At 48.3% G+C, this 27,936-nt stretch overlaps 1 protein-coding gene across 6 annotated transcripts in view; it reads right to left on the bottom strand.

Annotated features, from left to right (window-relative positions):
• The window catches only part of dnm2a (dynamin 2a), a 58,023-nt gene extending 30,301 nt beyond the window's left edge, over positions 1-27,722 (bottom strand). For 4 of the 6 annotated variants that reach the window (XM_080216558.1, XM_080216559.1, XM_080216556.1 and 1 more), the window contains exons 1-7: positions 27,486-27,721; positions 11,433-11,506; positions 9,255-9,404; positions 8,335-8,538; positions 7,738-7,836; positions 2,615-2,775; positions 1,338-1,480 (exon numbers count right to left, since the gene is read on the bottom strand). In XM_080216558.1, the coding sequence (XP_080072684.1) occupies positions 1,338-1,480; positions 2,615-2,775; positions 7,738-7,836; positions 8,335-8,538; positions 9,255-9,404; positions 11,433-11,506; positions 27,486-27,646 (992 nt within the window). In that variant the 5' untranslated portion in view covers positions 27,647-27,721. Of the gene's footprint in view, positions 1-1,337; positions 1,481-2,614; positions 2,776-7,737; positions 7,837-8,334; positions 8,539-9,254; positions 9,405-11,432; positions 11,507-27,485 lie in introns of all 6 variants that reach the window. The other 2 variants (XM_080216560.1, XM_080216561.1) reach the window with 1 other exon arrangement.
• Between the last annotated feature and the right edge of the window lie 214 nt (positions 27,723-27,936).

Consider the following 27,936-nt stretch of genomic DNA (forward strand, 5'->3'; position numbering starts at 1 on the left):
TCAGAACATCTACCTCCTTCATCCTATCAGCCTGTATCACACTCTCATCCTCAAAAACATGGCCCCTCTCCTTGGTGAACACTGAAGAAAAGTATTCATTCAGCACCTCTCCTGATTCCATGCCCAAGTTCTCACTACTGTCCTTGACCATCCCTAACCCAGACTGGTCATTTTTATTTCTCACATAAGAGTAAGAAGTCTTGTGGTTTTCCTTGATCCAACCCACCAAGGACATCTCATGCGCCCTCCCAGCTCTCCTAAGCCCTTTTTTTAAGCTCATTCCTGGCTATCTTGTAACCCTCAAGCGACCCAACTGAAACTTGTTTTCTCATCCTTACACACGCTTCCTTTTTCGTCTTGACAAGACATTCAACTTCCGTTGTGAACCATTGTTCCCTCACTCGGCCATTTCCTCCCTGCTGGACAGGGACGTACCTATCAAGGATACACAATAATTGTTCCTTGAACAAGCTCCACTTTTCATTTATGCCTGACAGTTTCTGTTCCCATCTTATGCTCCCTAATCGCATCATAATTTCCCCTGCCCCAATTATGAACCTTGCCTTGTTGTGTGACCCTATCCCTCTCCATTGCAATAATGAAGGACACCGAATTGTGGTCACCATCTCCAAAGTGCTCTCCCACAAATAAATCTAACACTTGGCCCGGTTCATTATCCAGTACCAATTAGAGATATGGTCTAAGCATCAGGAAAATAAATGAACTGATGAAAGATGATCAATTGTGGATGCACAGCATTCAAATTTACCAAGTTTACCACCTGGACAGCTGCTGCTGCAGCTGCACATCATGGTGGCAGTGGTCAACGCTGCTGCCTCACAGCACCAGGGATCTGGGTTCAATTCCCGGCTTGGGTCACTATCTGTGTGGATTTCTTCTGGGTGCTCCAGTTTCCTCCCACGGTCCAAATATGTGCAGGTTACAAGGACAGGCCATGCTAAATTGCTTCCTAGTGCTCAACGTCCGTTAGTTATGGAGATTAACAATGCAAATGCGCAGAGTTACAGGAATAGGGCAGGGTTCGGGCCTGGATAAGATGCTCTTTTGGGGAGCTGGTGCATGCTCGATGGGCCAAATGGCCTTTTTCTGCACTACAGGGATTCTATGATTAACTATATTCATTGCTGCGTTATACTGAATCTTGATTATCTCAACTCTCAGCTGTTCACTGCTTACCAAAAGGGTCAATACACTGACAGTGGGGGAAGGGGAGAGGGAGAGGCACAAGATGGGTAACAGTTGACAGGGAAACCACAGTGTCTGACTGCCCTTCAATACACAACCCCTTACAGCCTGAGCCCACACTTGCGGCTTACTGGAGGAGTGCTTTGGTTTTCCTGGTGGGATCGTCTGGTCGGAAGTTTTTATATTCCTCAACCTCCTTCTCCAGCGACAGCATCTGGCTCTGCAACTTGTTTCTCAATGCAGGCAAAGTTTCACGGATGTGGTTTGTCAATTGCTGCATTACAAATAAAAAGAAAATGGTCAAAACAGAACACAACAGAAACTGGAAGACTGCGTTGATGTGGTCTATTGCCCCTGTATATGATGCACGTGGAAGACTGCGTTGGTGCGGTCTATTGCCCCTGTATATGATGCATGAACCCACACTGCTCTCCGATGATCAGTGTACATGCTCACCCTGACTACTGATACAACACAACAAACACCACACACTCATGCCCCAAAACCTGATGAAATCCCTGCCTGTAATTGGATTGTGTGATTGCACACATCAGCGTCACTACAGAGAGTGCCAAAATACTATTCTAATAGATACAGCCTCTTCGCCACAGTCACAGACCCACCAGCTTCAGGAACACAGAGCAAAGTCCAAACATTGGCCATTCATCAAGATTTAGATCTGGAATGATGGAAAACTGGATTCCAGTGTGGCAGCATGAACAAGTTAGTGAAATAGATAGAGGAAGGGTCCTAGCACCTGTTCAGTATCAGTAACTGGCAGGACATTTTGGATGGAGTCGAACTTCAAATGTTCATGGGGTTACACTCTTCCAGGCACGTAGACAGCATTCCAGCGCAGGCGTGACTTGTGCCTTGTAGATGGTGGATTAAGTTTTGGGAGTCAGGAGGCGAGTTAGTGCACAATTCCCAGCGCCCGACCAGCTCTTATAAGCACTGTATTTATGTGGCGAGTTCAATTCTGTTTTTGGGGTCAGGTACAGCATCTGGAAATTGCTGCCTGGGAGGGTGGTGGAGGCGGGATGCCTCACATCCTTTAAGAGATGTCTGAATGAGCACTTGGCACATCATAACATTCAGGGCTATGGGCCAGGTGCTGGCAGATAGGATTAGGTGGGAATTCACATATTTCTAATATGTCAGTGTGGGCATGATGGGCTCAAGGGCCTCTTCTGCACTTTATGATTCTATAAAATATACTTACTAAAGACCACTGACACTGTACATGGGTACAATGCAAGTCTGGGCCTTTGAACCAGGTACTCACTGTGGAATTCTATTCCAGCACACACAGTCAGCACCTTCAAAAGGAGAAAAGTTATTCAAAAACGTAGGTATTTATGCAAGAGATCAGTGTAAACAGCACCTCCCTCCATGCGCCACCCCTTACCTGATTCAGTATCTTTTGTAAGTGTGGGGTCCCCATGCGTTCAGCCATGTGTCGATAGGAGGGGTGAGACAGGAAGAACTTCCTCTCAGCCGCCAGGGCTGCACGAATATCCTTCTTACCATCAATATCTTTCTGACTTCTGTTCACCACACCAATGTATCCTGTAAGGAATGGGATGTGACAGTTACAGCTGAGATACAGATATAGTGGAACAGATTACTATTTTAGTTAAAACCTGCATTGGTATTTGTGATCAAGCACAGATAGCCACTGCCGAGAATGGAAGCATTCCCTATTTCAGGCATTTATTCCCAGCATCAAACATTCCAAGCTCACAAGGTGACCCAGAGCTCTATTTGCAAGATCACTGATGGGGCCAATCTTTTAGTGAGTGGATCATTAGGTGTTTATCAATAGGCTGGCAGTGTACAGTACAGCTAGCAGAGAACCCATTTGCAGGTTTCTCGACTAGCTCATTGAGGAAAGGGAGCACATTATAAACTACTTCCCTTCAAATGTCAATTGGAACATGAAATGATGTAAAGAGTTCCTTAGATACATGCAGCTGTTGATTTAAAAATTACAATTGTATCAGAAGTGTATGGGGCAGGAGGTTAGAGCTCATCCCATCAATAACAGGTTTCTCTTGGAAACAGATGAAAATATTAGTGAGTGTTGACCTCGAGCATCCAATGGCCACATCATCTATTTGTAATATATATTGTCATTAAAATTGAACCTGACTGCTTGAGTTGGTAAATTCATTCCTTTAATGAACATGGGTTCAGTAAATGACAGCATGTCTACAATGCTGTGATAATGTCAATGGCTTCCGTCTGTGGCATATTCATAAATAAGCTTATAATGTCACACCAGGACAAAGACAAGACGTTATCGATACATAGGTCACAGTCACGATTGTCTTTGCAAAGATGAAGGAGTCCTTCACCGAAGGGCTGGCTATAGTAAAGTTTGTTTGGTAGCACAAGCCACAAGCTTTCGGAGCGCTGCCCCTTCATCAGGTGAGTGACTTCTGCAGCACATTCACCTGATGAAGGGGCATTGCTCCGAAAGCTTGTGGCTTGTGCTACCAAATAAACCTGTTGGGACTTTAACCTGATGTTGTGAGACTTCTTACTGGATAGCAAATGTTGTCCCCTTGTTCAAGAAGGGGAGTAGAGACCATCCTGGGAATTATAGACCAGTGAGCCTTATTTCTGTTGTGGGCAAAGTTTTGGAAAGAATTATAAGGGATAGAATTTATAATCATCTAGAGGGAAATAAATTGATTAGGGATAGTCAACACGGTTTTGTGAAGGGTAGGTCGTGCCTCACAAACCTTATCGAGTTTTTTGAAAAGGTGACCAAAGAGGTGGATAAGGGTAAGGCAGTTGACGTGGTGTATATGGATTTTAGCAAAGCGTTTGATAAGGTTCCCCATGGTAGGCTATTGCAGAAAATGCAGGTGCATGGGATTGAGGGTGATTTAGCAGTTTGGATCAGGAATTGGCTAGCTGATAGGAGACAGAGGGTGGTGGTTGATGGGAAATATTCAACCTGGAGTTCAGTTACTAGTGGTGTACCTCAAGGATCTGTTTTGGGGCCACTGCTGTTTGTCATTTTTATAAATGACCTAGATGAGTGTGTAGAAGGATGGATTAGTAAATTTGCGGATGACACCAAAGTTGGAGGAGTTGTAGACAGTGAGGATGGATGTTACAGTTTGCAGAGGGACATAGCTAAGCTGCAGAGCTGGGCTGAGATGTGGCAGATGGAGTTCAATACGTAAGAACATAAGAAATAGGAGCAGGAGTAGGCCATCTAGCCCTTCGAGCCTGCCCCGCCATTCAATAAGATCATGGCTGATCTGAAGTGGCTCAGTTCCACTTTCCCGCTTTCTCCCCATAACCCTTAATTCCCTTGCCTCCCAAAAACCTATCTACCTGTGTCTTAAATATATTTAGCGAGGTAGCCTCCACCACTTCAATGGGCAGAGAATTCCAGAGATTCACCGCCCTTTGAGTGAAGAAGTTCCTCCTCAACGCCGTTCTAAACTGCACCCCGCCCCCCCATCTTGAGGCTGTGCCCTCTAGTCCTGCTGTCTTTTCTGAGCAGGAAGAATCTCTCTACCTCTACCCTATCCATCCCCTTCATTATCTTATACGTCTCTATAATACGGAAAAGTGTGAGGTGATTCACTTTGGAAAGAGTAACAGGAGTACAGAATATAGGGCTAATGGAAGGACTCTTAGTAGCGTTGATGAGCAGAGAGATCTCAGGGTACATGTGCATAGCTCCCTGAAAGTTGGCACCCAGGTTGATAAGGTTGTTAAGGTGGCGTACGGTGTGTTAGCTTTTATCGGTAGAGGGATTGAATTTCGGAGCCGCGAGGTCATGTTACAACTGCACAAAACTCTGGTGTGGCCGCACTTGGAGTATTGCGTACAGTTCTGGTCGCCGCATTATAAGAAAGACGTGGAGGCATTGGAAAGGGTGCAGAGGAGGTTTACCAGGATGTTGCCTGGTATGGTGGGAAGGTCTTATGCAGAAAGGCTGAGGGACTTGAGGATATTTTCATTGGAGAGAAAAAGGTTACGAGTTGACCGGATTGAGGCATACAAGATGATCAAAGGATTGGATAGGGTGGACAGTGAGAGCCTTTTACCTCGGATGGTGATGGCTAACACAAGGGGACATAACTATATATTAAGGGGTGGTAATTATAGGACAGATGTCAGAGGTAGGTTTTTTACTCAGAGGGTAATAAGGTCGTGGAATGCCCTGCCTGCAGCAGTTGTGGACTCGCACTTTAAGGGCATTCAAATGGTCAGTGGATAGGCATATGGATAACACTGGAATAGTTTAGGTTAGAGGGTCATTAGATTGGTTCCACTGGTCGGCGCAACAGAGGGCCGAAGGGCCTGTACTGCACTGTAATGTTCTATGTTCTACTGTAGTAATTCAGTTAATCATTTGGCCATTCTATGCAATAATTGGGCATAATGGGACATCTCTTCTTCAACTGTCCATCCATGCTCAGATGTATGAGCCATGAGGATGAATCCTATCACATACGTTGCAAAACAGCTTGCTACTCTGAACCAAGTCTAACAAAAACAGGAAACAGTACAAAATCTAAGCAGGTTCGACAGCATCTGTGGAGAGAAAGAGCCAACATTGAGTGTGGATGACCCTTTACCATTTTTTAAACTTGCTTTTAAGCAAGGCTGGGCAACCATTCTTAGCACATGCAGGAACTTGTGGGTGGTACAGTTTTTAATGCATCCGCAATCCTTGTCCTTCTGGGTGGGAGAAATTATGGGTTTGGAAGGAACCTCCTGCAGTGCATTTTGTAGATGGTACGGCTCCTGCTGTGTGTAGACGGTAGAGGGAGTGGACATTGAAGGTGATGGATGGGGTGCCAATCAAGTGAGCTTCTTTGTCCTAGACAGTATTGGGCTTCTGAGTGTGGATGGGGGCTGCACTCTTCCAGGCAAGTGGGGAGTATTTAATCAGGTTCCTGTCTAGTGCCTTGTAGATGTGGATCAGTTTTGGGGGTGAAGAGGTGAGTTACCCAGCACAGAATTCCCAATGCCTGGCCTGTCTTGTAGCCACAGTACTCGTATGGCTATTCCAATTCAGTTTCTGATCAATGGTAGCTCCCAGGATGTTGAAATTGGGTGGGTCAGCAATGGTAAATGCCATATCTTTGTGTCAGGATTCTGACCAGAGTTTAAATGGCTATTATTCTCACCACCTCTGAAGTTCAGCTCTTTGTCCGTGTTCCAACCAAGGCCGTAATGAGGTCAAGAGCTGAGTGACCCTGGCAGAATCCAAACTGAGTGTCAGTCAGCAAGTTACTTCTGAGCAAGTTTTACTCGATAGCTCTGCTGATGATCCCTTCCATCAATGTGCTGATGATTGAATGCAGACTGATAGAGCAGTAATGGGCCAGTTTGGATTTGATGTGGTAGAGGACGTACCTGAGCAACTTTCCACGTTACTGGATAGATGCCAGTTTTATTGCTGTACCTGTACAGCTTGGCTAGGGCCATGGCAAGCTCTGGAGCACAAGGAAAGTTCTATTGCTGGAATGCTGTCAGGACTGAAGACTTTGCAGTGTCCAACGTCTTCAGATGGAGTGAATCCAATTGGCTAAAGACTGGCTTCTGTGATGTTGGGGCCTCTAAAAGAGGCTGTGCTGGATCTACTCAGCATCTCAAGCTGAAGATTGTAGCAAATGCTTCAGGTAATCTTTCGCACTGACATGCTGGGCTTCTCCATCATTGAGGATGGGGATATTTGTGGAGCTGCCTCTTCCAGTGAGTTGTTAAATTGTCCAATTAAATAGTTTTTCTATGAGTGGTGAGTGCTTTGCATGCAAGGCCAGAAGGGGCAGTAGAAGCAGATACCCATTAAATGTTATATTGTATCTTGACAGATACTTACGACTGTGTAGAGGTAAAATAGGAATATGTTCAAACCGTGCAACAGGGAGACAACCTGTCACTGTTGCCACGGCAACACATTGACCCGAGTCCATTCACCAACCAACCAGCACTCTTCTTAACTATAGTATAAAATCATCATTTGAAATTTGATATTCTTGCATTTGTCCAGATGAGTGCAAGATAAAAATCTTCAGTAACATGTATCTCTACTCTGCAATATTCAAGTTCTACTCTATCAACAACTTTTGGCAAATGCCAGTGACACAGAGGAGGTTGTTTATATTTTGGTTATTGAAACACTTAAGATGCAAAGTGATTTACAGAATGGGGAGATTATGGTTATCAGGAAGGATTGAGAAGGCTGGAATTCATTTCTTCACAACGAAGACTGATAGAGGTGTTTAAGATCACAAGGAGGATAAATATAGAGATGGTTTCACTTGTGACCAAGACCAGAACCACGGATATTAGACAGTCACTAATAAATCCAATAGAGTTCAGGAGAAACATCAGAAAGTAGAACTCGTTACCAGAGAGCACAGTAGATACACAGGGGAAAAATGAACAGAAGGTCTTTTTGATGGGGTTCGGATTTGGAGGGCAGACAGAGGTTTGTGTGGAGCATAAATACCAGCACTGACCCAACAAGCTGATGGCCTGTGCTGAACTTACCCCTGCGAAGAGGCAGGAGCCGGTTTTCCAGTATATCCCGGGCATCCGTCCCCTCATCCATCAAATCCAACTTTGTAATCACTCCAATGACCCTCAGACCTGTGCAGAGATGACAGCTTTAGAGAATTGATTATCCAGCAACAGAATTAAGGAGATCAGTCCCAGTTAACAATGCTAACAATTAACTTTTTGCAACAATCAATGTTAAAAAGCAACTTCCTCAGAGAGCAGTTTAAACACTTTCACATCAACAATCTGCAACAGCTAGACACCAAAATATAGATGTCAAACCTCAGATGAAGTCAAAGTTACCAGTCAGTCTAGCAGCGACATAAAGTGCCTGGAGACTCAGGGTTCTTGTCTCGAGTTGCCCTCAACTAATCTAGCCATAGATCATAGTTAACTGCAGCACATTCCTGAGGACGAGATCAGACTGTCCCCTTCTGCTCAGGAGAGACAGATACAGGATAAATCCTGGTGTGACAGCAAACTTTCCAGTTACTTCAAGAACCCCAGCATTTTTCCTGGAAGTGACTGCCTACCAATGGTATTCCCTATCCTCTGGGAGCAGGAACATTGGAACCAGAGACCTCTTACCTTGTGGGTCAACCTCCTTGGCAATCTTAAGAGCATCTGAGTTGGCGAGGTCAGAGTTTGCTGGAGTGACAGCCAGGATGAGACAATTCTCTTTGCTGATGAACTGCATGATCATCTCTTTGATCTGGTGCTCTATATCAGCTGGCTGATCACCGACCGGCACCTTGGTGATACCCGGCAAATCAATCAAAGTCAGATTTAAAACTAGCACAAAAAGACAAAGTGAAAAGACTGAATTAGGAACAATAATTACAGAAAAGTCAAACAAAGCGAGGAAAAACATCCTGAATATAACAAACTCCATCTCCTTGAACAAAAACACACAATGCTGGAAAATCTCAGCAGGTTTGACAGCATCTGTGGGGAGAGAATAGAGCCAACGTTGAGTCTAGATGATTCTGTCAGAGCGAACAGTGATCTAGACTTTTTTTTTCCTTAGTGGCTGGGGTATGGAATGCACTGCCTGCTGTGATAGTGGAGTCGGACACTTTAGGAACTTTCAAGCTGTTATTGGATAGGCACATGGAGCACACCAGAACGATAGGGAGTGGGATAGCTTGATCTTGGGTTTGGACATAGCTCGGCACAGCATCAAGGGCCGAAGGGCCTGAACTGTGCTGTACAATTCTGTGAGCTGGAAACAGGTGACACACACACAACCCAAAAGACATGACCCGCAGCCAACAAAGCTGCAGTCACTGGGACTCCAGAACAGAGCTTAGTTACAGCTGTCAGTATCTGTAGATGCTGCTCTCTCAGGGTTTAATTAGTTCTGTTGATTACAACTCCCCCCTCGTTGTTAGTGACAGTACAATGAATACAGCGGCAATCACAGCTTACAAACACCACTCCTACTCTGCAAGATCCCAAATAACCTTCATGGGCTAGATCTGCTGAAGCAGTTTGAAGACCCCACTCACCATGTGGAGAATGCACTCTCAAGTTAATAGGAATTGAGGAGATCCCTTTATTGCTCCCTGTAACTCTGTCCGTCTCTGCTTCAATCTCCTGCCGAACCTCATCAAAATCTGTAAATTTCTTCCCTTTGCAGTGCAGAAACTCGGCATGTTCTGCAAGAGAAAGGAAACCATTACTCAGGTGTAGTCAGAGCCCGAATAAAATGTGCACTCTCAATACTATTAAGGATCCTTCAGAAACAGAAGGGTTACAGCCTTTTCTTAAAAAAAAATCAAAATCCCTTCAAATCTGTTGCTTAATAAAATTACACACAAAGCACATTCGTTGGTGCAGGGGTACGATGGCATACTCTGGGTTGCTAAATGGAATGAGAGATTTCCTGAATTCACAGACAGTCTGAGGGGAAGACAGCAGCGAGAGGACATATAGCAGACCTGAATAGAAGAGTATGAAGACAGTTGACTAAAGTGGAACAGGAAATCTGGTTAAAAGGCAGCACAGCAGAAGTAGTGGTAGACATTTAAGGAGAAACTTCATAACCTTTCCACAGATATTTTCCAACATACCACAATACAGCAGCTTTATTCCAGAAAGACGAAACAGGAAGAAGAAAATTATCTGTCATTGGGAAATGCTTGAATCCATTATTCAGGAGGTAGTAGCAGGACATTGAGAAAATCACAATGCCATCCACCACAGGAAATATTGTGTGAAAGGCAAACTACGTTTAACTCATTTACTGGAGTTCTTTGAGGATGTAACAAGTTGGGTGAAAAATGGGAACCCACTGGATGCAGTGTACTTGCATTTGCAAAAAACATTGAAGTTACACATAAAAGGGATAAGGGTTAGTGGTGCTGGGGGTAAACGTCAGCATGAATGGGAGATTCATTAGTTCACCAGAGTCAGGATAAATCAATCATCTGAGTTGGGAAAGTATAACTAGTGGAGACTCATACTGGGCCTCAACTTATTACAAATAACTTGGATGAAGAGATGAGTACATGGTAGCAACTTGCTGAAAGATAGTTAAGAAAGCAAGTTGTGCGAGAAGAGCATTCAGAGACATAGGTAGGTTAAGTGGGCAAAAGATTGTCAGATGGAGTATAATGTGAGCTTGCCCACTTTGGGAAAAACCAGAAAAGCAGATTATTTAAAAGGAGACAGACTGGAGAAATCCACGGTGGAAGGATTCAGAGCTGTGGTACATAAGTCACAAAGAGCTAGTATGCAGCTACAGCATATGATTGGGAAGGGAAATGGAATGGTTTTTTTTAATGAGGGAAATTGAATATAAAAGGAAGACTTACTAAGCTGAATAGGGTCTTACTGAGGCTGTGCCTTGAATACTACATAAAATTTTGGTCTCCTTACTTAAAGGCTTTCTAGCAGTGTAAACAGTTGACAGAAGGCGTATGGTGTGCTAGCCTTCATCAATCGAGGGATTGAGTTTAGGAATCAGGAGGTAATGCTGCAACTTTATAAGACCCTTGTCAGACCCCCACTTGGAGTACTGTGCTCAGTTCTGGTCACCTCACTACAGGAAGGATGTGGAAGCTATTGAAAGGGTGCAGAGGAGATTTACGAGGATGTTGCCTGGATTGGGTGGCATGCCTTATGAGGATAGGTTGAGGGAGAGACGAAGGATGAGAGGTGACCTGATAGAGGTATACCTCTTGAGAGGTATTGATCGGGTGGACTCTCAGAAGCTTTTTCCCAGGGCTGAAATGGTCGCTACGAGAGGACACAGGTTTAAGGTGCTGGAGAGCAAGTACAGAGATGATGTCAGGCATAGGTTTTTCACTCAGAGGGTGAGTGGAATCAGCTGCCGTCAGTGGTGGTGGAGGCAAACTTGTTGCAGTCTTTTAAGAGACTTTTGGATGAGTACATGGGATATAGTGGGATTGAGGGTTATAGATAGGCCTAGTAGGTAGGGATATAATCAGCGCAACTTGTGGGCCGAAGGGCCTGTTTGAGCTGTAGTTTTTCTACGTTCTATGATTCACCAGGCTCCAAAGTGAGGAGAGGGAGGCAGTGGGGGAGGGGCAGAGCAGCAGTTGTGTTAAGGAGTGCTGTGTTCGGTGCGCCATTTGAGGGGCCCAACTAGACCGTAAACAGCTAGTTACCAGCGACACATGCTGCTGTCTCCAAACTGTGGAACCAGCTAGAGATACACTGACCTGTTTTTGCATTGATGAGTTGCAGAACGAGCGGCCGGCGGGTGACGATTCCGGAGCCACGAGGAAGGAAATCCCTGAACACAGAACAATAAGCATTTCAAACATAGATAGTCACCACCACAAGCAGCACAACGTCTGCAGACGAGTAAATGCTCCCCAGTGCACTGCAGGATAAGCAGCAGCATCTAACTCCTACACTGCTGATAACACTGTGTACAATACAGGAGTACATTCCCCCTTTACTCCCAATGTTAGATTGTATCATTTCACTCACTGAATCTCAAGCGCGATCTCAGAAGCTGCAAAGCAGCAGTTAACAGACTGAAGGGAGGCAGACTTGAGCAGAACTTGGTTTACAAGGGCTCTTCGCCAATACTGGAAGCTGAGTGAACTGAGGAGGAGGTGACAGTAGTTATGGGAGGTGGGGGAAGCAAATGGGTGTGCAACTTAAACCCTGTACAAATTATTACATGGATCCACTCACCAATGGACAATACATAACCAGCAGCTTGCACAGAATGTACTGTAATATTTGCCATAATAAACAGAAAATACTGTAAAATCTCAACAGTTCTGAAAACATCTGTGGAGAGAGATTAGAGCCAATGTTTCGAAACCTTTGGCCTTTTATCATGTTTGCTGTCGATGCTGTTAGCCAGCCACGACATGATCACAAAAATCTCTTTCTGATGCTAACAGACTTTCATAAAGGTGGCACAGTGGGTTAGCCTCACAGCTCTAGGAATCCAGGTTCAATTCCCAGCTTGTGTCACTGTGTGGAGTCTGCATGTTCTCCCCGTGTCTATGTGGGTTTCCTCTGGGTGCTCCAGTTTCCTCCCACACTCCAAAGATGTGCACATTAGATGAACTGGCCGTGTTAAATTGTCCGAGTGATGGGGGACTGCCTAACGCAAATGCTTAGAGTTGAGATAGGGTGGGATTGTGCTTGGTGCAGACTTGATGGGCCGAATGGCATCCTTCTACACTATAGGATTCTATGATTCTAAATACATCGCTTGCTCCTCAAGGAGCCTGACTGGCACTAACCCCACACCAATCCACCGCTGACACCTCCCTCCCTGCCCCCACTGCCAATTCCCTCCCTTGTCCCTCCAACCCCTTTCTTTCCCTTTGACATCACGTATTCCCATGGGCAAAGCCACAGCTTTTCTGCATCACTGCTAAATACCTTCCTCAATGCACTCCCCATCACGTTCTCACTCCCTACACACCTTGATCATCAAAACCCATGTGAACCTCAGCCCGTCACTATTACCTAATCCAATCCTTCAGGCTACGACTTCAAGCCAACACAACACGGAACAGGCTGCACCAATGGGGAAAAAACAAATGCTGCTACAACACATTTCTTTTCACCACTTCCTCCTCAAACCTTGCTCAACATGCAAGAAAATAACAGGAGGCCATTCAGCCCTTTGAGCCAGCTCCATCATTCATTTTGATCATGGCTAATCATCAAATTCAATATCCTGATCCCCTCTCCCCCCATATCCCTCGATCCCTTTAGCCCCAAGAACTATATCTAATTTCTTCTCGAAATCTCACAATTCACCACCCTCTGGGTGAAGAAATTTCTCTTCACCTAAGTCCTAAAAAATTTACTCCTTATCTTCAATTATGCCTCCTAGTTCTGGACTCCTCCACCATCAAGATTTCTGAATCTACTGTCTAGCCATGTTGGAATTTTATAAGTTTCTGTGAGATCTCCTCTCCTCTAAATTACAATATAATCCCAATCAACTCAGTCTCTTCTCATATGACAGTCCTGCCATCCCAGGAATCAGCCTGGCAATCCTTTGCTGTATTCTCTCTATAACAAGGACATCATTACTCAGTTAAGGACACCAAAACTGTACACAATATTCCAGGTGTGGCCTGACCAACGCCCTGTACAATTGCAGCAAAACATCCCTATTCCTATACTCAAACTCTCTCGCTATGAAGGCCAACATACCATTTGCCTTCTTTACTGTCTGCTGTCTACACTTACTTTCAGCAACTGATGCACGAGGACTCCAAGGTCTGAATATCCACCTCTCAATTTACACCCAAATAATAATGTCTTCCTAATTTTCTACCAAAGCAGATAACTTCACATTTATCCACATTACACATCTGCCATGTATATGCTCACACACTCAGCTTGTCCAAATCACACTGAAGTATCTCTGCATCCTTCTCACAGCTCACCCTCCCACCCAACTTCGTAGCATCTCCAGATTTGCAGATGATATGATTTCGAAGAGGGAACTAAATGTAAGTTTTTTGAATTTTCACAACAATTTCAGAGCAGTGTTAATTTAAGCTTATCTGTGACACTAATAAATGTTATATATGAACAGTTGGGATCCTAGCACAGATCCCTGCTCTACCCCACTAGTCACTAGCTGCCAATCGATAAAAATACCCATTTATTCAAACTCTTTCCTTCCTGTCTGCTAACCAGCTTTCTATCCATCTCAACCTGCAATCCCATGCATTTTAACCTTACATAGTAATCTGCTGTGTGACACCTTGTCAAAAGCCTTCTGAAAGTCATTTATCAACCGAGATTTCCCATTTGTAAACCCATGCTATTCCATGGCATTCCAAATGCTGAGTTAATATTCAAATCCTCCTCCTTTCAACCAGAAACATAAATCTCCTTTTAACATTTACAGAATCTATCCATCTGTCTGCTACACCAGTGACCCTAACACTAAAAGAGCAGCAGACCAGCTGAGCCAACAGCTCCTGAGGAGCTGAAGGGAGCCAGAACCACAGGAAATTGAGACCAGAGGAGACACTTTAAGATCCTGAACACAACAACTCACATCAGCCATCCAATTAGTCCCATCCACCTGCTAACTCCCTGCACTCTTCATCTGTTATTTTATAAATATAGGATCAGGTGTAGACCCATTCAGCCCATCGAGCTTGTTCCACCACTCAATGAAATCATGTCTGATCTGTGGCCTAACTCCATATACCTGCCTTTGGCCCATATTCCTTAACACCTTTCAGAAGACTTCTTTCCCAAGTGTTATAACAACAGTATTCCATGTCAATTCCTGCAATAGCGGAGAGGGGTTTATATTCACACTGCAAAAAACCACCAATCCCCCTCTTCAAACCTCATTAAATTTATATCATGCAAATAGAATCTACAGTGCAGGAAGAGGCCGTTTGGCCCATCGAGCTTGCATTGACAACAATCCCATCCAGATTCCATCCCCATCACCCCGCATATTTACCCTGCTAATCCCCTGACACAAAGGGACAATTTAGCAAGGCCAATCAACCCTGTTACCATCCTATCGACCAACACAAATTCCCTGTGACAAACCCTGTCTTTGAACTAGCATGGGACTTTCCTTGCTGAACAGTTCCAGGATAGGCCAAAGCCCATGTGTAACTGGAGAGTCAGTACAAATGCGGTATGTACATGTGGGGAAACACCAACAATGCTGCACATTACTGAGGAACATCACTGTTGTGGACTAATCAACCTCAATTCAACAAACAAGGAGGTTCTCTCTTGGCTTCAGGGAGCTTGCATTCACTAAATAAAAATTTAAAAACCCATTGGTCAACTGATAGGTCAGCCTTATTATTGCCACTCCTCATTTTCAAAGCCCTTTGGGCTCTGAAAGTCTGTCCCTTTAAATAAAGTAACTGTTGGAATCAGTGGCAGAGTCGGACAGTCAGCATGGATTTACAAAAGGGAAATCATGCTTGGCAAATCTCCTGGAATTCTTTAAGGATGTAACCCAGTCGAGCTGTCGAGAGGAGGGGGAGCTGGTGGATGTGGTTTATTCAGAATGGATTTCAATTTGGAAAAACGTGAGGTGATGCACTTGGGCACGACAAACAAGGCAAGGGAATAGGTGATAAACAAAAGGACACAGAAGCATTGAGGATCAGGGGGGCCTTGGTGTACACATGCACTGGTCCCACAAGGTAGCAGGACAAGTAGACAACATGGTTAAGGAAGCATACAGTATACTTGCCTTTATTTGCCAAGGCAGAGAGTTTAAGAACAGGGAGGCTTAACTGGCACTATATAAAAGTATGTGTGCAGTTCTGGAATCCACATTATAGGAGCACTGGAAAAGGTGCAAAGATGCTGTCTGGGCTGCAGAGTTTTAGTGAAGAAGAGAGGTTGGATAGACTGAGATTGTTTCCCTTGGAGCAGAGGAGATGCAAGAGGGAGATGGTTGAGGTGAATGGAATAACAGGCATAGATGAGTAGACAGGGAGAAACTTTTGCCCTTGGTGGAGGAATCAGTCAGCAGGGGGCACAGATTTAAGATAAGGGGCAGGAGGTTTAGAGGTGATGTGAGGGAAGGGTGGTAGGAGTCTGAAACCGCCTCCACTATTGTTTCAGGTAGAAAGAGACCCTCAAACATTGAAGTATTTAGATGTGTACCTGCAATGCTGAGTTCACAGGGCTACAGGCCAGATGCTGGAAGATGAGATGAGAACAGTTGTGTGGTTTGTCTTTGACCGGCGCAAGCACGATGGACCGAAGGGACTTTTTCTCTGTTGACTTTCCACAAAATCCCACATAAGAGATAATTAAGTAAAATTAAACCACATGGGATTGGGGGTAGTGTATTGAGGTGGAAAGAAAACTGGTTGGCAGACTGAATAAACAGGTAATTTTCCAAATGGCAGGCAGTGACTAGTGGGGTACTGCAGGGATCAGTGCTAGGACCCCAGCTTTTCACAATATATATTAATGATTTAGATGAGAGAACCAACTGAAATATTTCCAAGTTTGCAGACGACACAAAGCTGGGTAGGATGCAGAGATCCTACAGTGCCTTACATCAGTGGTAGGGAAATTATTGGAGAGGATTCTTTGATTTATTCCCATTTGGAAATAAGTGGACGTATTACTGAGAGGCAACATGACTTTACGAAGGGGAGGTCGTGTTTTACGAACTTGATCAAGTTTTTCGAGGAAGTGACAAAGATTGAGTATTGAGTTTAAAAACTGGCAAATCATGTTGCAGCTTTATAGAACCTTAGGCTGCACTTGGAATATCGTGTTCAATTCTGGTTGCCACACTACCAAAAGGATTTGGAGGCTTTGGAGAGGGTACAGAAAAGATTTACCAGGATGTTGCCTGGTATGGAGGGCTTTGCTATGAGGAGAGGTTGGAAACACTTGGTTTGTTCTCATTGAAGCAATGGAGGTTGAGGGGAGACCTGATAGAAGTCTACAAGATTGAGAGGTATGGACACAGTAAATAATCAAAAGCTTTTTCCCAGGGTGGAAGAGTCAATTACTAGGGGGGCATAGGTTTAAGGTGCAAGGGACAAGTTTTAAAAGAGATGTACAAGGCAGACTTTTTACACAGTGTGGTGAATGCCTGGAACTCGTTGCCGGGGGAGGTATGGAAGCGGATACATTAGTGACTTTTAAGGGGCGTCTTGACAAGTACATGAATAGAATGGGAATAGAGGGATAAGGTCCCCGGAAGGGTAGGGGGTTTTAGTTAAGTTGGGCAGTATGGTCGCTGCAGGCTTGGAGGGCCGAAGGGCCTGTTCCTGTGCTGTAATTTTCCTTGTTCTAGTGCAACTTGGACACTTTAAGTGGGCAAATGCATGGCAGATGCAGTAAGACAGACTATCTAAATGGCTGTAAATTAAGAGGAGTGTGTGCAACGAGATCTGGATGTCCTCGTACACTGAAGATAAACAAACAGGTACAGCAGGCAGTAAAATAGGCAAATTGTATGTTAGCCTTCAGGAGCAGGGATGTCTTGCTGCAATAATACAAGACCTTGGTGAGGCCACATCTATAATATTGTGTGCAGTTTTGGTCTCTTTATTGGAGGAAGGATGTTTTTCCTCTAGAGGGAGTGCAGAGGCAGCTTACCAGACATTTCTGGGATGGCAGGACTGACACGAGTTAGGTTAGAACTATATTCACTGGAGTTCAAAAGAATTGTACGCGTGTGCATGCACAGAAGGTAGGGGGAGCGGATCTCAGAGAAACTCAAGTGCTCGACAGACTGGAGGGACTGATGGTGGACAAGTCCCCAGGACCGGATGGAATGCATCCAAGGGTTCTGAAAGAAATGGCAGAGGTGATAGTGGATGCCTTGGTGATTATTTTCCAAACCTCGCTGGATTCCGGGGAAGTGCCAGAAGATTGGAAAACGGCTAATGTTACGCCGTTGTTTAAGAAGGGTGGCAGGCAAAAGGCAGGGAATTATAGGCCGGTTAGTTTAACGTCTGTTGTAGGTAAAATGCTAGAATCTGTGATCAAGGAGAAAATAGCGAGGCATCTTGAGGAGAATTGTTTGATAGAGCAGATGCAGCACGGTTTCGTTAAGGGGAAGTTGTGTCTGACAAATTTATTGGAGTTCTATGAGGATGTGTCTAGGGCGGTGGATAGAGGAGAGCCGGTGGATGTGGTGTTTCTTGATTTTCAGAAGGTGTTTGATAAGGTGCCGCACAAGAGGTTATTACAGAAGGTTAGGGGGCATGGAGTTGGGGGTAGGGTGTTAGCACGGATAGGGGATTGGCTGTCAAATAGGAGTCAGAGAGTGGGGGTCAATGGGTGCTATTCGGATTGGCGGTTGGTGACTAGTGGAGTGCCCCAGGGGTCGGTGCTGGGGCCTCAGCTATTTACCATTTATATAGATGATCTGGAGGAGGGAACCGAGTGTATGGTGTCGAAATTTGCTGATGACACAAAGATTGGTGGAACGGCAAATTGTGCAGAGGGTGTGGAGAGTCTGCAGAAGGATCTAGATAGGCTGGGTGAATGGGCCAGGAACTGGCAAATGGAATTTAATGTTGGCAAGTGTGAAGTTGTCCACTTTGGTAGGAATAATGGTAGGAAAGACTATTACTTACATGGCAAAAAACTGCAGCATGCAACGGTGCAGAGGGACCTCGGGGTCCTTGTCCTTGCGCAAAAACCCAGCCTGCAGGTGCAGCAGGTGGTCAGGAAGGCAAACGGGATGCTGGCCTTCATAGCGAGAGGGATTGAATATAAAAGTAGGGAGGTCTTGCTGCAACGGTACAGGGCACTGGTGAGGCTGCAGCTGGAGTAGTGTGTGCAGTTTTGGTCGCTGCACTTACGCAAGGATATTTTGGCCTTGGAGGGAGTGCAGAGGAGGTTTACTAGGCTGATACCGGAGTTGAGGGGGTTGAACTATGAGGAGAGGCTGAATAAACTAGGCTTGTACTTGTTAGAGTTTAGAAGAATGAGGAGAGATCTCATCGAGACATATATGATGATGAATGGGATGGATAGGATAGAGGTGGAGAGGCTCTTCCCACTCAAAAGACAGTAGGGCTAGAGGGCACAGCCTCAAGATAAGGGGGAGTCAGTTTAGAACAGAGTTGAGGAGGAACTTCTTCACTCAAAGGGTGATGAATCTCTGGAATTCTCTGCCCGTTGAAGTGGTGGAGGCTGCCTCGCTAAATATATTTAAGACACGGGTAGGTAGGTTTTTGATAGGCAAGAGGATTAAGGGTTATGGGGAGAAGGCGGGAAAGTGGAACTGAGCCACGACAGATCAGCCATGATCTTATTGAATGGTGGGGCAGGCTCAAAGGGCTAGATGGCCTACTCCTGCTCCATGTTCTTATAAAATTCTAACAGGATTAGACAGGGTAGATGCAGGAAAGATGTTCCTTATGGTGGGGTGTTCAGAACCAAGGCTCTCAGTCTAAGAATACAGAATCAACTGTTTAGGATAGTTGAGGAGAAGTTTCTTCACCCAGAAAGTGGTACCACAGGAAGCAATTTAAAGTTTATTTACAGGTGTCACAAGTAAGGCTTACATTAACACTGCAACGAAGTTACTGTGAAATTCCCTTAGTTGCCACATTCTGGCACCCGTTCAGGTCAAGGCACTAAACCTACACATCTTTGGAGGAAACCAGAGTACCCAGACAAACCCACACAGACCTGAGGGGAACATGCAGACTCTGCACAGATAGTGGCCCAAGCCAGTTCAGGCCAAAACATTTCATGTTTTCAAGAAGCAGTTAGATATAGTACTTGGGGCAAAGTGGATCAAAGGATATGGGGACAAGGCAGGATCAGGCTATTAAGGTGGATGATCAGACATGAGCATAACGAATGGCAGGCAGCAGCGATTCAAAGGACCAAATGGCCTCCTCCTGCTCCCATTATCTATGTTTCTCTCACCTATGGGGCCATTTCACTGCAGCTCCTCTGCACCCTTTCAAAGCAGCAAGTCTGAAAATATTTCATCTAATTCTTTGCAAGTTTTACCATTTTGTCTCTAACGCATGCCCATTTGAAGTTCACAAACCTTTTCACAGTTAATTACACTCCTTACATTTGTCTCAATTGTAACACGGATCTCCCCAATATCCATATATACTGATTGTCACATATTCAAGGACTCTTGAACTGACTATACCAAGGGTGTAGTTTGTGGCATGGAAAAGATGGGCCGAATGGCTCCCTTCAGTGCTGTAACTTTTCTATAGTTCTATAGGGTCCTCTCTATGCTTCATTTGTGCAAACTGTAAGTGGCAAAGCAGCTCGCCCAATTTCACAGAAATGCTGGCCGCCAGCGAACAACATCTTCACATATTTCATTCTCGAGATAATGTCAGAACTAATTTCCAAGTATATCCTGTGAAGACAGTGTGTTTCCCAACCAAGCTACTAGCACAAAAGGAACCTGGGAAAAGGAAACATAGAAACTAGAAGCAGGACTAGGTCATTTGGCCCTTTGACTCTGCTCCACCATTCAGTATTGATCATGGGTGATCTTTTATCTCAACACCATACTCCCATTTCCTTCCCCATACCCCCAACACTTTTAAAGTCTAGAAATCTATTTCCTTCTTAAATATATTGAGTGACTTGGCCTCCAGAGCCTTCTGTGGTAGAGAATTTCACAGGTGCACAACATTCTCAGTGAAAAAAAAATCTCCTCTCAGCCCTAAATGACCTCCTCTGTATCCTGAGACTGTGACCCCTTGTTTTAGACTCCCCTAGTCAGAGAAAACATCATCCCTGATCCAGTTTGCTCAGCCACATCAGAATTTGATATGGGCCTTCACTTAATGGCTAGTATATCATTTCTTACATAGGGAGACTCAAGTTGCATACAATACCCCAGCTGTGGTCTCACCAAGGTCCTGTATAGCTGCAGTAAAATATGCTTGCTCAAGTCCCCCTGCAATGAAAGCCTACATACCATTTGCCAAACTGCTTGCTGCACCGAACTGATGTACAAGGACGCCCAGATGCCTGTGTACATCAACATTGCCCAATCTATCACTGTTTAAATAACACTCTGCCATTCTGCTTTTCCTACTGAAAAGAATAACTTCACATTTATCCACATCTCATCTAAATCACCTTGAGGTCTCTTACCATCCACTGTACCACTTACATTCCCACCAAGTTTCATTAGCAAGTTATACTTTGGTTCCTTATTCCAAATCATTGATGTATATGATGAATAGTTAGGGTCCAGTAACTGATCCCTGCAGAAGCCCACATTCTCCAACTACTTTTACAGCTTTCATTCCCTTGCTAACAAGAATCTACTTCCACCACCTTCTGAGCAGTGGTCCAATATTACACAACCCTCAAAATATTTCTCATCATTGTCCTACAGGGTAACCCCCATTTTAAAACACTGGCCCCTAGTTCTGGACTCACCCACAAGAAAAAACATCCGTTCAATGTCCACCTTGTCAAGACCATTCAGAATCTTAAATGAAGTCACATCTCATTCTTTAAACTCCAGTGGAAAGAAGCCCAGCTTTTCTAACCTATCCTCACAAGAAGCCAAGATGAATGCCAAGAGCTATCAAGAACCCAAGGGAATCCTGAATTATCATTTAATTTCCACTGGAGCAGGGCCATGGCCACAGAAACGACTTGTTGACAACTTCAGCAAATGAGTCTCACCGCAACACAAAAGTAATATTTCACTGATTTTTTTTGACTCTTGAATACCCCATGGTAGGCTACTGCAGAAAATGCAGATGCATGGGATTGAGGGTGATTTAGCAGTTCGGATCAGGAATTGGCTAGCTGATAGAAGACAGAGGGTGGTGGTTGAAGGGAAATATTCAACCTGGAGTTCAGTTACAAGTGGTGTGCCGCAGGGATCTGTTTTGGGGCTACTGCTGTTTGTCATTTTTATAAATTACCTAGATGAGGGTGTAGAAGGATGGATTGTAAATTTGCTGATGACACCAAAGTTGGAGGAGTTGTGGACAATGAGGATGGATGTTTGCAGAGGGACATAGATAAGCTGCAGAGCTGGGCCGAGGTGGCAGATGGAGTTTAATACCGAAAAGTGTAGGGTGATTCACTTTGGTAAGACTAACAGGAGTACAGAATATAGGGCTAATGGAAGGACTCTTAGTAGTGTTGACGAGCAGAGAGATCTCAGGGTACATGTGCATAGCTCCCTGAAAGTTGGCACCCAGGTTGATAAGATTGTTAAGAAGGTGTACGGTGTGTTAGCTTTTATTGGTCGATGGATTGAATTTCGGAGCCATGAGGTCATGTTACAACTGTACAAAACTCTGGTGCGACCGCACTTGGAGTATTGCGTACAGTTCTGGTCGCCGCATTATAAGAAAGATGTGGAGGCACTGGAAAGGGTGCAGAGGAAGTTTACCAGGATGTTGCCTGGTATGGTGGGAAGGTCTTATGAGGAAAGGCTGAGGGACTTGAGGTTATTTTCATTAGAGAGAAGGTTACGAGTTGACCTGATTGAGGCAGACAAGATGATCAAAGGGTTGGATAGGGTGGACAGTGAGAGCCTTTTTCCTCGGATGTTGATGGCTAACACAAGGGGACATAGCTTTAAATTAAGGGGTGGTAATGATAGGATGGATGTCAGAGGTAGGTTCTTTACTCAGAGGGTAATAAGGTCGTGGAATGTCCTGCCTGCAGCAGTTGTGGACTCGCCAGCTTTAAAGGCGTTCAAATGGTCAGTGGATAGGCATATGGATAACATTGGAATAGTTTAGGTTAGAGGGTCATTAGATTGGTTCCACCGGTCGGCGCAACATCGAGGGCCAAAGGGCCTGTACTGCACTGTAATATTCTATGTTCTATAAGACAACGCTCTCATTCAAAACATCAGATAAAACCTCTTTGAACAAAGAATAAAAACAGCTCAGGAAACAGGCCCTTCGGTCCAACAAGCCCGTGCCGCCATCCTAACACCGCCAGTCCCCTGCTCCACCCATGACCCTCATCCAATGTTTTATGGCCATCCACATTTGGACTGCCTTCAATGTATTTATTATTTAAATGATGATTCATTGGGAAATGTCGATGTACACCAATCTGGTGCAGAAAGCATTTGTATCCTTCCTTAAATAAGGAGACCAAAACTGTACAGTATTCGCGATGTGGTCTCACCAATGCTCTGCATAACTGAGGTATCACATACTTATGTTCAATTCCTCCTGTAATAAAGGCTAGTGTTCCATTACACTTCCTGATTACTTGCTGTACCTGCATACTCAGGCACGAGAACACCTACAGCCCTTTGCAGCTCAGAATTCTGCAGTTATTCTTTGTTTCAGTAATACTCTTGCTTATTTATTCTTCTGTCAAAGTGAAGAACTTCATATTTTCCCACATTATGCTCCATCTGCCAGATGTTCGCCCCTTTGCTCAATTAATCTATATCCAGCTGCAAACTCCATACCTCTTCTTCACAACATGCTTTCTTCCCTAACTGTGTCATCTGCAAACACAGCTACTGTGCCTTTGCTCCTCTCATCTAAGTCACTGAGGTAAATTGTAAAAAGGTAAGGTCCCAGCATAGACTACTGCAGTACTCCACTTGTTATATCCACAGGTTCTAACTTAATCTGCTAGCTACATCCTCAAAAAACTCCAATAGTTTTGTCAAACATGATTTCCTGTTTATAAATCCATGTTGACTTCGTCTAACCCATTGCTATTTTCTAAATGTCCCATTATTACATCCTTTATAATAGTCTACAGCATTGTCTCTACTACTGATGTTAGGCTATTCCCTGTTCTCTCCCTCTCTTTTTAACAGTAGGGTTAAATCCACTATTTCCACGGCCACACCCTTTAATACTCTGGAACGAAGATCATTAAGCCCCGGAGAGTCCCGTTATTTACTCAAGCATATTTTTCCTGGGAGGATTCTGCTAGGGAACCAAGTGAGGAGGAGGAGGAGGAGGTACTTAAGATGCCCTAAATCCTGAGGGGCAGTGGGGGCAAACCAACACCAGGAAGCATGAATACAAAACCCTCACCAAACCCAAATGGGAGAGGGCTGAGAATATGGATTAGAAGCCTTTGTAAGACTGGGCTCCCGACTGAGTCATTTCTGGGAGCTTTGTTTTCGTGGGGAAGAGGCAGCCCAGACAATATGCAGTCGCTATGTGGCGTCAAGGCCCAACTAAGAACTAGTAGCAAGAACAGGCCATTCAGCCCCATAAGCCTGCCCCACCATTGATCTGATCTCATGATCAGATGGTAACTGATCATGAGATCAACTCCCATGGCTCCCATAAGATATAGAGCAGAATTAGGCCATTTGGCCCATCGAGTCCACTCTGCTGTTCGATCATGGCTGATAAGATCCTCATTCCCATTTTCCTACTTTCTCTCCATAACCGTTCAACCCATTAGCAATTACACATCTAGCTCCTCCTTAAATTTACTCACTGCCCCAGCATCTACCACACTTTGAGGTAGTCAATTCCACAGATTCACAACCTTTTGAGAGAAGTAGTTTCTCAACTGTTTTAAGTTTGCTATCCCTTATCCTAAAATTATGACCTCTTGTCCTAGAATGCCCGACAAGAGGAAGCATCCGCTCCACGTCTACTTTATCCAAACCTTTTTTTATCTTGTATGCCTCAATTTGATCTCCCCTCATTCTTCTAAAATGCAGAATTGGTCAGGAATCAGTGTAACCCCAGCCAATAACCCATTGCTTTCTGAGGAAGGAAATCCCAAGACCCTCAGAGTCTACACTGAGACCTCCCAATACCCAAAACCCAGCCCCCTTGCAGTGACCCAAAGCCTCAATAATATCACATCTCCCTCAACTCCAGATGACACAACACCAGCTCTGCTCAAACGTTCCTCAACAGTTAAACCACCCCCCCCCCCGGGCCCCACTTCGTCGTCCCCCTGGCCCCCTCTTCTCTCTTCCCCCCCCCGGGCCCCTCTTCTCTCCCCCCCCCCCCCGGGCCCCTCTTCTCTCCCCCCCCCCCCCGGGCCCCTCTTCTCTCCCCCCCCCCCCCCCCCCGGCCCCTCTTCTCTCCCCCCCCCCCCCCCCCCGGCCCCTCTTCTCTCTCCGCCGCGCGCCCCCCCCGGCCCCTCTTCTCTCTCCGCCGCGCCCCCCCCGGCCCCTCTTCTCTCTCCGCCGCGCCCCCCTCTTCTCTCTCCGCCGCGCCCCCCCTTCTCTCTCTCTCCCCCCCCTCGCCCCCCTTCTCTCTCTCTCTCCCCCCCCCCTCGCCCCCCTTCTCTCTCTCTCCCCCCCCCCCTCGCCCCCCTTCTCTCTCTCTCCTCCCCCCCCCTCGCCCCCCTTCTCTCTCTCTCCCCCCCCCCTCGCCCCCCTTCTCTCTCTCTCCCCCCCCCCCTCGCCCCCCTTCTCTCTCTCTCCCCCCCCCTCGCCCCCCTTCTCTCTCTCTCCCCCCCCCCCTCGCCCCCCTTCTCTCTCTCTCCCCCCCCCCCTCGCCCCCCTTCTCTCTCTCTCCCCCCCCCCCTCGCCCCCCTTCTCTCTCTCTCCCCCCCCCCCCTCGCCCCCCTTCTCTCTCTCTCCCCCCCCCCCTCGCCCCCCTTCTCTCTCTCTCCCCCCCCCCCTCGCCCCCCTTCTCTCTCTCTCCCCCCCCCCCCTCGCCCCCCTTCTCTCTCTCTTCTCCCCCCCCCCCCTCGCCCCCCTTCTCTCTCTCTCCCCCCCCCCCTCGCCCCCCCCCCCCCCTCGCCCCCCTTCTCTCTCTCTCCCCCCCCCTCGCCCCCCTTCTCTCTCTCTCTCCCCCCCCCCCTCGCCCCCCTTCTCTCTCTCTCCCCCCCCCCCCTCCCCCCCCCCCCCTCGCCCCCCTTCTCTCTCTCTCCCCCCCCCTCGCCCCCCTTCTCTCTCTCTCCCCCCCCCCTCGCCCCCCTTCTCTCTCTCTCCCCCCCCCCTCGCCCCCCTTCTCTCTCTCTCTCCCCCCCCCCCTCGCCCCCCTTCTCTCTCTCTCCCCCCCCCCCTCGCCCCCCTTCTCTCTCTCTCCCCCCCCCCTCGCCCCCCTTCTCTCTCTCTCCCCCCCCCCCCTCGCCCCCCTTCTCTCTCTCTCCCCCCCCCCCTCGCCCCCCTTCTCTCTCTCTCCCCCCCCCCCCTCGCCCCCCTTCTCTCTCTCTCCCCCCCCCCCTCGCCCCCCTTCTCTCTCTCTCCCCCCCCCCCTCGCCCCCCTTCTCTCTCTCTCCCCCCCCCCTCGCCCCCCTTCTCTCTCTCTCTCCCCCCCCCCCTCGCCCCCCTTCTCTCTCTCTCCCCCCCCCCCTCGCCCCCCCCCTCGCCCCCCTTCTCTCTCTCTCCCCCCCCCCTCGCCCCCCTTCTCTCTCTCTCCCCCCCCCCCTCGCCCCCCTTCTCTCTCTCTCCCCCCCCCCCTCGCCCCCCTTCTCTCTCTCTCCCCCCCCCCCCCTCGCCCCCCTTCTCTCTCTCCCCCCCCCCCTCGCCCCCCTTCTCTCTCTCTCCCCCCCCCCCCCTCGCCCCCCCCCCCCCTCGCCCCCCTTCTCTCTCTCTCCCCCCCCCCTCGCCCCCCTTCTCTCTCTCTCCCCCCCCCCCTCGCCCCCCTTCTCTCTCTCTCTCCCCCCCCTCGCCCCCCCCCCCTCGCCCCCCTTCTCTCTCTCTCCCCCCCCCCCCTCGCCCCCCCCCCCTCGCCCCCTTCTCTCTCTCCCCCCCCCCCCTCGCCCCCCTTCTCTCTCTCTCCCCCCCCCCCGCCCCCCTTCTCTCTCTCTCCCCCCCCCCCTCGCCCCCCTTCTCTCTCTCTCCCCCCCCCCCTCGCCCCCCTTCTCTCTCTCTCCCCCCCCCCCCTCGCCCCCCTTCTCTCTCTCTCCCCCCCCCCCCTCGCCCCCCTTCTCTCTCTCTCCCCCCCCCCCTCGCCCCCCTTCTCTCTCTCTCCCCCCCCCCTCGCCCCCCTTCTCTCTCTCTCCCCCCCCCCCTCGCCCCCCTTCTCTCTCTCTCCCCCCCCCCCCTCGCCCCCCTTCTCTCTCTCCCCCCCCCCTCGCCCCCCTTCTCTCTCTCTCCCCCCCCCCCCCTCGCCCCCCCCCCCCCTCGCCCCCCTTCTCTCTCTCTCCCCCCCCCTCGCCCCCCTTCTCTCTCTCTCCCCCCCCCCCCTCGCCCCCCCCCCCTCGCCCCCCTTCTCTCTCTCTCCCCCCCCCCCCTCGCCCCCCTTCTCTCTCTCCCCCCCCCCCCTCGCCCCCCTTCTCTCTCTCTCCCCCCCCCCCCGCCCCCCCTTCTCTCTCTCTCCCCCCCCCCCCTCGCCCCCCTTCTCTCTCTCTCCCCCCCCCCCCTCGCCCCCCTTCTCTCTCTCTCCCCCCCCCCCCTCGCCCCCCTTCTCTCTCTCTCCCCCCCCCCCCTCGCCCCCCTTCTCTCTCTCTCCCCCCCCCCCTCGCCCCCCTTCTCTCTCTCTCCCCCCCCCCCCTCGCCCCCCTTCTCTCTCTCTCCCCCCCCCCCTCGCCCCCCTTCTCTCTCTCCCCCCCCCCCTCGCCCCCCTTCTCTCTCTCTCCCCCCCCCCCCCGCCCCCCTTCTCTCTCTCTCCCCCCCCCCTCTCTCCCCCCCCCCTCTCTCCCCCCTTCTCTCTCTCTCCCCCCCCCCCCTCCTCTCTCCCCCCCCCCCCCTCCTCCCTCTCTCCCCCCCCCCCCTCCCTCTCCCCCCCCCCCCCCCTCCCTCTCTCCCCCCCCCTTCGCCGCTCTTTTCTCTCTCCCGGGCCCCTGGCCCTTCTTCCCCTCCCTGGCCCCGGGCCCCGGGCCCCTCTTCCCCTCCCGGGCCCCTCTTCCCCTCCCGGGCCCCGGGCCCTTCTCCTCCCTCGGCCTCCCACCTGCCGACGAAGTTTTCCAACACCGAGCTCTTGCCGGCGCTCTGCCCGCCCACCACCGCGATCTGCGGCAAGTCCAGATTGCAGCTCTGCCCGATCGAGCTGAAGGCATCCTGCAGCTTGTTGACGAGCGGAATCAGGTCCTCCATGCCCCGGTTCCCCATGGCACCTCTCGGGGCTCCGCTCCCTCACTCGGTCCCGGGGCCTGCGGCCTGCGCTTCCGCTCCCACCCTGAGCGCCAGCCGGCACCGCCCCGCCGCCCATTGGCTGTGGCGGCTGCCAATCACCACCGAGTGACCAATCACAGCACAGAGACCCCGGCCCAATCAGGCTGATCCCGATTGGGTCTGCTGCCCATCAATCACATCTACTCGTAATCGGATTGGATCACGCCAGCCACAGTACCGCCCATTGGCTGGTGTTCTCTGCCAATCACCGCCAGGGTACCGCCCAC

Source organism: Carcharhinus amblyrhynchos, chromosome 33 (genome assembly GCF_965287045.1).
Source record: "Carcharhinus amblyrhynchos chromosome 33, sCarAmb.v2.hapA, whole genome shotgun sequence".
Lineage (NCBI taxonomy): Eukaryota > Metazoa > Chordata > Chondrichthyes > Carcharhiniformes > Carcharhinidae > Carcharhinus > Carcharhinus amblyrhynchos.